At 56.2% G+C, this 12,356-nt stretch overlaps 1 protein-coding gene across 1 annotated transcript in view; it reads left to right on the top strand.

Moving 5' to 3' along the window:
- The window catches only part of SPG7 (SPG7 matrix AAA peptidase subunit, paraplegin), a 45,586-nt gene continuing 33,230 nt past the window's right edge, over positions 1 to 12,356 (top strand). The window contains exons 1-6 of the mRNA XM_044269744.1: positions 1 to 229; positions 2,808 to 2,910; positions 3,150 to 3,248; positions 3,917 to 4,146; positions 7,776 to 7,915; positions 8,027 to 8,129. Of these exons, the coding sequence (XP_044125679.1) occupies positions 116 to 229; positions 2,808 to 2,910; positions 3,150 to 3,248; positions 3,917 to 4,146; positions 7,776 to 7,915; positions 8,027 to 8,129 (789 nt within the window). The 5' untranslated portion in view covers positions 1 to 115. The remainder of the gene's footprint in view (positions 230 to 2,807; positions 2,911 to 3,149; positions 3,249 to 3,916; positions 4,147 to 7,775; positions 7,916 to 8,026; positions 8,130 to 12,356) is intronic.

Here is a 12,356-nt window from a genome sequence, read left to right on the forward strand (position 1 = left end):
CGGGCAGGGCCTGTGGGGGGCGGGCAGTCACAGGACGGCACAGTCTGGCAGTTCATGCCAGCGGCAGACTAGGCCGCGGTGAGGCCTCGGCCTCGACTTTCAGCGCAGCCCAGGAATGGGCCTCTTCCTGCTGTGTGCCGGGAGGCGTCCTGCCGGTCTGTCCGGAGCCTGGCGGCTTGGGGCCAGAACCGGGATAAGAAGCAGCAGCAGCTCCGGAGGTTTACTGCAGGTACAGGGAGGGAGGAGAGCGGGGGGACTGTGGAGGTGGACGGGGAAGGGCAGCGGGCAGGGCCGGGGGAGAGAGCGGCAGCGGGCAGGGGAGAGAGCGGCAGCGGGCAGGGGAGAGAGCGGCAGCGGGCAGGGGCAGATACAGGGGTAGCTGGATGACGGGGGTAGTTGGATGAGGGGGGGGGGCAGAGAGACGAGGGTAGTTGGATGATGAGGGGGGGGGGCAGAGAGACGGGGGTAGTTGGATGGGGGGGGCAGAGAGACGGGGGTAGTTGGATGGGGGGGGTAGTTGGATGGGGGGGGCAGAGAGGGGGGGGTAGTTGGATGGGGGGGGCAGAGAGACGGGGGTAGTTGGATGGGGGGGGGCAGAGAGACGGGGGTAGTTGGATGGGGGGGGCAGAGAGACGGGGGTAGTTGGATGAGGAGGGGGGGGGCAGAGAGACGGGGGTAGTTGGATGAGGAGGGGGGGGCAGAGAGACGGGGTAGTTGGATGAGGAGGGGGGGGGCAGAGAGACGGGGGTAGTTGGATGAGGAGGGGGGGGCAGAGAGACGGGGGTAGTTGGATGAGGAGGGGGGGGGCAGAGAGACGGGGGTAGTTGGATGAGGAGGGGGGGGGCAGAGAGACGGGGGTAGTTGGATGAGGAGGGGGGGGCAGAGAGACGGGGGTAGTTGGATGGGGAGGGGGGGGGGCAGAGAGACGGGGGTAGTTGGATGGGGAGGGGGGGGGCAGAGAGACGGGGGTAGTTGGATGGGGAGGGGGGGCAGAGAGACGGGGGTAGTTGGATGGGGAGGGGGGGCAGAGAGACGGGGGTAGTTGGATGGGGAGGGGGGGGGCAGAGAGACGGGGGTAGTTGGATGGGGGGGGCAGAGAGACGGGGTAGTTGGATGGGGGGGGGCAGAGAGACGGGGGTAGTTGGATGGGGGGGGGCAGAGAGAAACGGGGGTAGCTGGATGAGGGGGGCAGAGAGAGACGGGGGTAGCTGGATGAGGGGGGCAGAGAGAGACGGGGGTAGTTGGATGAGGGGGGCAGAGAGAGATGGGGGCAGCTGGATGAGGGGGGCAGAGAGACGGGGGCAGTTGGATGAGGGGGGCAGAGAGAGACTGGGGTAGCTGGATGAGGGGGGGCAGAGGAGAGACTGGGGTAGCTGGATGAGGGGGGCAGAGAGAGACGGGGGTAGTTGGATGAGGGGGGGCAGAGAGAGACGGGGGCAGCTGGATGAGGGGGGCAGAGAGAGACGGGGCAGCTGGATGAGGGGGGCAGAGAGAGACCGGGGGTAGTTGGATGAGGGGGGGCAGCTGGATGAGGGGGACAGAGAGAGACGGGGGCAGCTGGATGAGGGGGGCAGAGAGAGACGGGGGCAGCTGGATGAGGGGGGCAGAGAGAGACGGGGGCAGCTGGATGAGGGGGGCAGAGAGAGACGGGGCAGCTGGATGAGGGGGGCAGAGAGAGACGGGGGGCAGCTGGATGAGGGGGGCAGAGAGAGACCGGGGCAGCTGGATGAGGGGGGCAGAGAGAGACGGGGGCAGCTGGATGAGGGGGGCAGAGAGAGACGGGGGCAGCTGGATGAGGGGGGCAGAGAGAGACGGGGGCAGCTGGATGAGGGGGGCAGAGAGAGACGGGGCAGCTGGATGAGGGGGGCAGAGAGACGGGGGTAGTGGATGAGGGGGGGCAGAGAGAGACGGGGGCAGCTGGATGAGGGGGGCAGAGAGACGGGGGTAGTTGGATGAGGGGGGGCAGAGAGAGACGGGGGTAGTTGGATGAGGGGGGGGCAGAGAGAGACGGGGGTAGTTGGATGAGGGGGGGGCAGAGAGAGACGGGGGTAGTTGGATGAGGGGGGGGCAGAGAGAGACGGGGGTAGTTGGATGGGGGGGGGGCAGAGAGAGACGGGGGTAGCTGGATGAGGGGGGCAGAGAGAGACGGGGGTAGCTGGATGAGGGGGGCAGAGAGAGACGGGGTAGTTGGATGAGGGGGGCAGCTGGATGAGGGGGGCAGAGAGACGGGGGCAGCTGGATGAGGGGGGGCAGAGAGACGGGGGGTAGCTGGATGAGGGGGGGCAGAGAGAGACGGGGGTAGCTGGATGAGTTGGGGCAGCGAGAGACGGGTGCAGCTGGATGAGGGGGGTAGTTGGATGAGGGGGGCAGAGAGGGGCAGCTGGATGAGGGGGGGTAGTTGGATGAGGGGGGCAGAGAGAGACAGGGGTAGCTGGATGAGGGGGGGCAGAGAGAGACGGGGGTAGCTGGATGGGGGGGGGGCAGAGAGAGACGGGGGTAGCTGGATGAGGGGGGCAGAGAGAGACGGGGGGGGCAGAGAGACGGGGGTAGCTGGATAGGGGGGGCAGCTGGATGAGGGGGGCAGAGAGACGGGGGCAGCTGGATGAGGGGGGTAGATATCTGGATGCCCTGTGTATTTGTCCTCCAGGGACCTTTCACTCATTTAGTGGTTTCCTTATTGAAGGGTTTGTTGTGTGGTCAGAAGTGCATGACTGGGGGCTCGTCCATGACGGTTCCTGCCCCACCACCTGCGACGTGCACTGTTATACGCATGCGCCATGTTAATTTTTTGCCCCCCTCTGTTGCAGACGTTACTGTGCAGGAGAGTGACCCCGATCTCTCGCGGGGTCACAGGATTCCTAATAAGACATCACGCCTTCCGGGACCCGGCTCAGCTCTGGAGGCTGATAGGTCTGTTTATTTCACACTTTACAGACGGGGGCGTCCCCATCATGGGTATTTATGGCTAATCCTCCGGGACCATCACCTATCAGGATTTCACTGGGAAAGTGACCGCTGACCCCCATTCTCCTGATGGGCGAGGGTCCCGGAGGTGTGAACCGCAGATCTGGTAAATATTCCTGATGGGGCTGCCCCTCTTTACAGCCTTTGCATCGCTCGGTCATTTGATATGTGCTTGTATTGTATAGGTGGCATCCATTACTTCAGTACCTCTGCTGCCAGGAGCAAAAACAATCAAAACAACCAGAAGGAAGATCCTGATAAGAAAAACCAAAAAGAAAACGAGGGTGAGAGAGAACATTGCAGATGATGTCACATAACTGGGCCGTGCTTCTGTTCAGGGCACCCAGCGTTTAAAGGGGTTGTGCCATGATCAATGTAAAAAAATACAAATGGGACATCATATAGTATCTGACACATTCAGCCCTGTACCGCACATGGGTCCCACATTCATTGCTCTGCTTATTTCAGGCCGGCAGCTTAGGGGTCGAGTCCTCTATCGGAGACATGTCCGTACTGCTGCAGCACTGTACTTGGTGCCCAGTCTGTAAACCTCTGGCATGGATGGGGTCACGTGCACCACTGCAGCCAACGACTGGCCCCGTCAGGACATCTTCATGGCATCTGTCTACCTAGTGGTAGCTTGCTTTTTCAACTTAAAAAAACATAAACAAAAAAAGAACCTAAGGGTCCATTCACACAACCGTCAAGGCACCTATGTTTTGCGGAATGGAGGTACGGATTGGAAGCCCTTCCGTGGGCTTTTAGGTGGAAAATGGAATATGTCCTATGTTTTGCCGTATTTTGCACTGTGCATTGCGGACCGCAGCATAGGCACTGAGGACTTGCGTTCGTGTGAATGGACCCTAATGTGAACAGGACCTTTGTGTTTTTTCCCCCGGTGACCACATTGAACAGTATCTTCTACATTTATATCACACATTGTGTTTCACAGATGAGGAGAAGAATAAGGAATACCTCTTGTCGGTCTACCGAATATTCACCCTCTCCATACTCGCTCTGGGCATATACTTTATGACCACCTTGAACACCATCTATGTCTCCTGGAATGAGTTTGTGAATGAAATGCTGGTCAAGGGTGAAGTGAAGCGAGTGGAGGTTGTGCCCGAGAGCGATTTCGTCCAGATATTTCTGCATGAAGATGCCGTGGTGCTCGGGCGACCGGTGAGTGGCCTAGCCTAGTGCCATGGGTTTGAGCCTTCCACATTACACCCTTTATAGTTGGTGTCGACTGGATTTATTGGCCTTGCAAACTTGCATTTTAGGTCGTGTTTTGTACTAGATGGCATGCAGGACACGTTTGTTCGATGAGAATAGTTAAAGGGCAACTCCAAGTTGCATCCGTAGGGGGCAGTATTATATTACTGGAAGCTGGTATAGTGAAGGAGGGTTTCAATTGTGATTTTATGTCAAGAATAGCTCTCCGGGGAGTTGGCACTTACCTCATCCTAGAGGTAGGTCATTCAGTGCTACGTTGTAGGGCGTGATAGTGAGTACTGGAAAGGGCAATGTGGTACAAGGTGTTAAAGGATTGTGACTCTAATAACACTTATTTCCTAACCACAGGATAAGAGATAAGTGTTTGATTGCTTGGAGTCTGACCGATGGGACCCCCTAGAACGAGGGTCCACAAGAGAATGGAGCGGCAGTGCATGCTCTTTTCTATGAGAAACCAGGCGGTGGACAAGCATGTGCACCATTGTCCCATTCTCATAGGGCATTTCGTTAGCACTTGCCGACCCCCGTTCTTGTGCTCACTGGGGGTTCTAGCGATCGGACCCCCAGCAATCAAAAGCTTGTCCCGTATTCTGTTTGACACAAGTCTGATATCCCTTGCACTGCCGGAACATGGGCCTAATTTACGATGAGGCGCAGTCTGTGCGCCTAAAAAATGAAATCTACGACAGCTCGGAGCGGTCTTCATTTACGGCTCATGCACATGGCCGTTGATGTTTTTGCTGTCCGCAATTTTCGGATCCTTAAAACACTCCATCACTGCCCTCCTATATAACTTTCCTATCCTTGTCTGTTAGGCCTCATGCACACGACCGTTGTGTGCATCCGTGGCCATTGTGCCGTTTTCCGTTTTTTTTCGCGGACCCATTGACTTTCAATGGGTCCGTGGAAAAATCGGAAAATGCACCGTTTTGCAGCCGAGGCCGTGATCCGTGTATCCTGTCCGTCAAAAAAATATGACCTGTCCTATTTTTTTGACGGACAACGGTTCACGGACCCATTCAAGTCAATGGGATAGTGAAAGAACACGGATGCACACAAGATTGGCATCCGTGATCCGTGGCCGTAGGTTGCTTTCATACAGACGGATCCGAAGATCCGTCTGCATAAAAGCTTTTTCTGATCTAAGTTTTAGAGGGAGGAGGGGGGGGCGATGGTGGGCGCACACTGTGCCACCAACAATTTCTAACATTAGAGGGAGGAAGGGGGGGCCCGATGGGGGGCGCACACTGTGCCACCAACGATATTCAAACTGGGGAGGGGGGGGGTCTGCCCCCTGCTGCCTGGCAGCCCTGATCTCTTACAGGGGAATATGATAGTACAATTAACCCCTTTAGGTGCCGCACCTGAAGGGGTTAATTGTGCTATCGTATCCCCCTGTAAGAGATAGGGTGCTGCCAGGCAGCAGGGGGCAGTCTTGCACAAAGTTTGTAGTGTATTCTAACTAGAAGCATCCCCATCACCATGGGAACGCCTCTGTGTTAGAATATACTGTCGGATCTGAGTTTCACGAAGTAGCTCATATCCGACAGTATATTCTAACATAGAGGCGTTCCCATGGTGATGGGGACGCTTCAAGTTAAAATATACCATCGGATTGGAGAAAACTCCAATCCGATGGTATAAAAGAACTCCAGACTTTACATTGAAAGTCAATGGGGACGGATCCGTTTGAAATGGCACCATATTGTGTCAACATCAAACGGATCCGTCCCCATTGACTTGCATTGTAATTCAGGACTGATCCGTTTGGCTCCGCACGGCCAGGCGGACACCAAAACGACTTTTTTTTCATGTCCGTGGATCCTCCAAAAATCAAGGAAGACCCACGGACGAAAAAACGGTCACGGATCACGGACCCACGGACCCCGTTTTTGCGGACCGTGAAAAAAAAACTGTCGTGTGCATGAGGCCTTAAACGAACAAGAATAGGACATGTTCTAATTTTTAGTAGGACCGCAGACCGGGCATACGGATGCGGACAGCACACTTTTGCAGCCCCTTTTGAAATGACTAGATCCTCATCCGACCCGCAAAAAATGCGGATCCGATGCGGACAAAAAAAACCGGTCATGTGCATGAGCCCTTAGCTCAGAAAACTGCCATAAATGAAGATAAATGTGCCAGGTCACTGGCCCTCGCCCCTCCCCGTCCTCTCTACACCCCCTCATCACCTTCACCACACCCCCTTTCAGAAAGGGGCGGTATAGAAACAGCAGTGGCACCAAAATTTGTCCCAAGTGGCGTTCAAAAAGTCGCCAACACTTGTTTGGGACTTTTTTTATGCCTAAATAATGGGGAAAGGAGATAATAAATCCCCCCCCAAATGTTTTTGCAGTTTGTGACCATGGCTGCAAGACCCCTCTGTGCACTGTCATACGGCAGCCTATATGGAGCGCAGTATATGCTGCGGGTCTGTAGAGGCTGCTGTATAGGGGCGCACAGAAGTGGCCTTCAGCTTTGGTCCCTGAGATCTCGGCTTAGGGTACTTTCACATTAGCGGCAGGGGAGTCCGGCAGGCTGTTCCGGCGGGTGAACAGCCTGTCGGATCCGTCCTGCCACTAGTTCACGTGTGCCCCTGGCCTTTCGCTCCGTCCCCATTGACTATAATGGGGGCGGAGTTCCGGTGGCAGCGCACCGCAAGAGGCAGCCGGACTAAAACTACAACATGCGGTACTTTTAGTCCAGCTGCCTCTCGCCGCGCGCTGCCGCCGGAACTCCGCCCCCATTATAGTCAATGGGGACAGAGCGGCAGTCCGGGGGGCACATGTGAACTAGCGGCAGGACAGATCTGACAGGCTGTTCCCCCACCGGACTCCCCTGCCGCTAGTGTGAAACTAGCCTTGGGAACCAAACTTAGTCTGAAAAGTGGGGAGAACAGGTGCCTCCTCCTCTTGGAGGCAACCTGTATTGTTAAATAGGTGTCAGGGACACCTGTTCTCCCAATAAGTGGAGGACTCGGAGATAGGAACCCCAACCATCAGACATTTATGCCATATCCTGTATAGAGATGCACTGTATATATACACCATAAATGTGACGGATCACAGCTAAACCCGTATCTTCACCCCCTCCAGACCCCCTGATATTAGAAATGCTCTCCCTTGCCCTACGCTGAATCGGGCAGGGCAAAGGCTTTTTTGTTTATATTTATTACACTGCTAGGTGGAGGCTTCTGCCTAGCAGTGTTCCCGGTGATGGGCAGGCTTTAGCACTGCCCTAGCCGTTTTACAGGCTAGGGCAGCACTAAAGCCTGTCTTAGTGCCGATGACGTCACCGGGCTTAAAGCTAGGTGGAAGCCTCCGCCTAGCAGTCCCTATGGAGAGCCCGGTACGTCACCAGGACTTCATAAAATGCCTTTGCCCGGCGCAATCCAGGAGAGCATCGGAGCATGAAATGTAGAGGGCTTCCTGGGTGAAAGTGTGGGTATGTCCAGGCTCGGCTCTGAACCCGGACAACCCCTTTAAATATGTATTTATGACTGTCATCATTGTCATTTTTGTCATCTGCTTTACAACCTCTTCAGTAATCTCGTTTTTGATCGCCCCTCCTCACAGGCCCGGACTCTGTTCTACAGAATGAAAGTGGCCAACATTGACAAGTTTGAGGAAAGGCTGCGTGCGGCGGAGGACTCGCTGAATATCGCTCTGGCCGACCGTGTTCCTCTCTCTTACAAGCGCAGCGACTTTCTTGGAAAGTAAGATCATGACTTCCGTATAGCACCCTGTGAAGCCTAGGTTTAGGCCATGGGAACAGTGCGTCTTTCTGTTTTTAGTATTCCATCCAGTATTTTATTGTCTTTTTGCAGTGCTGTGTACACCGTCGCATTCACGGCTCTCGCCATTGGCCTCATTGTCTACTTTTTCCGTCTGATCGGGCTGACGGGGCGCCAAGGAGGCTTCAGTGCTTTTGTGAGTTATGCTGCAATTCATTGGACCACAAAGGGTTGATGAGGCTGTCATTACATTTACATTTGCTTAAAAACAAACAAACGGGCATAAGGCTACATAAAACAAAAGTGGGGGGAAAAAAATTGACATTTTTAAAGCGGTTCTGTCACCAGGGTCAACCCTATAGAACCAGGCATATAGCCTGATGGGGTTGAAGAAGCTGATTAAAAAATGGATTTTCTCGTACATTCCATTGGGGGACACAGACCATGGGTATAGCTTAGAGGTATTACTAGGAGGGACACTATGCAAAAACGAAGCTCCTCCTCCTCGGGCTATACCCCCAGACACCTCCAGGAGGACTTCAGTCTTTGCTTAGTGTCTGTCCAAGGAGGTGACGCTTACTCTTCTCCTGTTTGTTATTTTTTTCTGTTTTCAGATGGGGACGCAGGTCAGCATTGCGCTTTCCTGGCCCCCGTGGAGTGTCTGCCACCGTCTTTCGACGTGTCCTGGCTACCTCCCATCCCCCCACAGAAGAAAAGTGGATCCAGGCTCAACATGTCAGCTCTGGCATCCCACCAGCTGCTGGGACGCCTGCTGCCTACCCTCCTCCAGAGCACTGTTCTCCTGGATTGGAGTCAGAAGTCTGAAGAGGCGCATCCCTGCTGGTCTGGACATCGAGGGAGCATGCTGAGCAGATAAGTATTGCCCAGTCCATCCCCCTCCCTCTGTGTCTGTTTGTCTGTGGCTACCTGGGTGAGCTTGAAGAAGGATCCTGAACTGGAGTACTGGCACTCTTCCCCCTTAAACTGTGGGCTTCAGCTTCTCTCGTCGGGCCTTGGCTGCTGCGCTCTCTCAGCGCCCGCCGGCAGACCGCTCCTCCATGGCCGCGTTAACCCCTGCTGCACCACGTGTTTGTTTAAATCGCGCGCGCGCTTATTTTCGCGCATATTTTCGCGCGCGCGCTTACTTTCGCGCATATTTTCGCGCGCGCGTTTGTTTCGCGCGCTTTTTTCGCGCCATAGTGACGCGTTCGGGGGGGCGGAGCCTCGGCATGCCGCTCTGACTCTCCTTACACCGGAGACTCTGTTTGCTCACGGCCGTGCAGCTCCTCATCTCTCTACACCGGAGACTTCTGCTAGCGTTGCCTGGGTGGTAGGAGAACAGCTTGCTCTGCTCCTGATCTTTGCAGCAACTGGTAGGAGATCTTTTACTGTGGGGTTCCATCATGCCAAAGCCTGGGGCACTTAAATCTGCCAAGGCCTCCTCTCAGGCTCTTTTGGGGTCATGCAAGGTGTGCCTTATGCCTTTTTCTACCTCTGGCACCTGTGACTCGTGCCCTGCTCCTGGACAGGATCAGCCTCCTTCTCCTGCTCAGCCCAGTCCTCCCTCTGCCCCTGCGGAACCGGCGGTACCCGCCTGGGCTTCCGCCATGTCTAGTGCGGCAGCGGATCTGGCCCTAGTTGCCAAGGCAGCCATGTCCTTCATGGAGCGTATGGCAGCTACTACTCCAGTGGCGTCCACCGCTCCATCTCCTCTCAGTGATTCTCACAGGGGGCGTCTGACGTCTAAGAGGCAGCGTGAGCGGCAGCATTCCTCATCGGATGACTCCGCTTCTCCCCCACGCCTTGAGGCATGTCCGGTTGACTCTCCCTCTCGTGGGGAGCGCAAATCCGAAGGGGAATTGTCCGGATCGGACGAGGCCACGGAGCGGGAACCCCTGCCTAAGCTTTCCACCATGGTATCCGAATTGGTGGAGGCTGTCCGTGACACTTTTAATATCCACGGAGATTCCACTCCCTCCACTAGTCGGGAGTTCTCCCTCTTTCCGCCCAAAAGGCCCGAATCCGCGGTGTTCCCCGTTCATGAGGAATTCACAGCGGTCATATCAAAGGCTTGGGACCGACCCAATCAAAAATTTTCGGCCACCAAGCGCATGGATACGCTTTACCCTTTCCCCTCTGACTCGGTGGAAAAGTGGACTTCTTCCCCTAAGGTAGATCCTCCGGTGGCCAGGTTGGCCAAGAACACGGCCCTTCCTGTCCTAGACGGTTCCTCCCTGCAGGATGCGGTGGACAGACGCCTGGATTCACTTTCCAAGTCCATCTTCTCTCTGGCGGGCACTTCCCTGCGACCGTCTTTTGCGTCGGCTTGGGTTGCCAGAGCCCTTACGGCGTGGTTGCGGCGCCACCACCAGGATCTGACGGAACAGGGCGCCCCTGCAGACACTTTGGAATTTATTCTCCAAATGTCTCAGGCTTCTAAATATCTCTGTGAGGCTTCAATGGATATCGGTTCCCTATTTGCCCGTATTTCGGCCCTCTCGGTCATTCAGCGTAGAGAGGTTTGGTTGAAGGTGTGGGATGCTGATGCTTCTTCCAAGCGTTCCCTCGCTAACCTTCCCTTTGAAGGATCTAGACTCTTTGGAGCCCAGTTGGACGAATTCATTTCTGCCGCAACGGGGGGCAAGAGTACTCATCTGCCTCAACCCAGATCCAAACGGCCCTTTCGATCTCGGGCTTCAGGGTTCCGGGGCCAGTCCTTTCGTCGCTTCTCCACAGCCAGGACGTCTTCGTCCTCGTCGGCTGGGGGATCCCAGGAATCCCGCAAGAAGCCTTTCTTCAAACCCCAGCCCTCTTGGCGACCACGGGCACAGTCAACCCGTCCCCCTGCTCCCAAGCAGCCCTCCGCATGAAGGGGTGCCCCCACCCCTCGTGGTGGGGGGCCGTTTGCTCTCCTTTCAGCAGGTCTGGAGGGCTCACATTCAGGACGCCTGGGCTCTGGAGATTGTGACGTCCGGTTACAAATTGGAGTTCGCGTCCAGCCCGCCGGAACGCTTTTTCCCGTCTCGCGTTCCGGGGGATCCAGCCAGGGCCTCGGACCTCCTTTTGGCGGTCTCCTCTCTTCTGGACCGGGGTGTCATTTTTCCCGTTCCCCCGGAGGAACAGGGAATAGGTTTTTACTCAAACCTGTTCGTCGTTCCGAAGAAGGAGGGGTCGGTGCGCCCGATACTGGATCTGAAGCTTCTGAACAAGTTTCTAAGGGTGCGGAAGTTTCGCATGGAGTCCCTTCGCTCCGTTATTGCTTCTCTGCTTCCGGGGGAGTTTCTCGCGTCTGTGGACATTCAAGACGCCTACTTACACGTCCCGATTGCGAAGTCTCACCATCGCTTTCTGCGTTTTGCCATCTGGGGTCGTCATTACCAGTTCGTCGCCCTGCCTTTCGGGTTGGCGACCGCCCCTCGCGTTTTCACCAAGGTTTTGGCGCCTCTCATGGCGCTTCTTCGCACCAGGGGCATCTCGTTGGTGCCCTACCTGGACGACATCTTGATAAAGGCCCCGTCTCTTCCACAGGCCGAGGACAGCGTCCGAATTACCGTTCAATCTCTAGAACGGTTCGGGTGGTTGATCAATCTACCAAAATCCTCTCTGCACCCTTCCCAGAGACTCTCCTTCCTGGGGATGATTTTGGACACCTCGAGTTCTCGGGTGTTTCTCCCGGATTCCAAGTCCTCTCAGATTCGGAGGGCGGTGTCGCTCCTTCTACAAGCTCCTCGTCTCACCATTCGGGAGTGCATGCGGGTTCTGGGCCTTATGGTCGCCTCCTTCGAGGCGATTCCGTATGCCCAGTTCCACACTCGACCGTTACAACAGTGGATTCTTGCCCTATGGGACAAGACCTCTCGTGGTCTGGACGCTCCCGTCCGCCTGTCCCGGCACGTTCGGTTGTCTCTCCCCTGGTGGCAGGCCTCCCCGAATCTCTCATCAGGGAGGTCCTTCCTTCCGTTCTCCTGGACGATAGTCACCACCGATGCCAGCCTCATCGGTTGGGGAGGCGTTCTCCGGAACCTCACAGTTCAGGGGGTCTGGTCGACGGAGGAATCCCGTCTTCCGATAAACGTTTTGGAACTAAGGGCGATCTTCAACTCCCTCTCCCACTGGACTTACCTCCTTGCGGCTTGGCCGGTGCGTGTTCAGTCGGACAATGCCACGGCTGTGGCCTACGTCAATCATCAGGGCGGAACGCGCAGTCGGGCAGTGATGCGGGAGGTGGCGAGGATCCTCCTATGGGCGGAGTCTCATGTTCCAGTGTTGTCGGCGGTGTACATTCCGGGCGTCGACAACTGGACGGCAGATTTTCTGAGCCGCACCAAGGTGGATCCGGGAGAGTGGTCCCTACATCCGGAGGTGTTCGAGGACATCTGCCGCCGATGGGGCCGTCCGGACGTGGATTTAATGGCGTCCCGGC

This window comes from Bufo gargarizans, chromosome 10 (assembly GCF_014858855.1).
Source record: "Bufo gargarizans isolate SCDJY-AF-19 chromosome 10, ASM1485885v1, whole genome shotgun sequence".
NCBI classification, from domain to species: domain Eukaryota; kingdom Metazoa; phylum Chordata; class Amphibia; order Anura; family Bufonidae; genus Bufo; species Bufo gargarizans.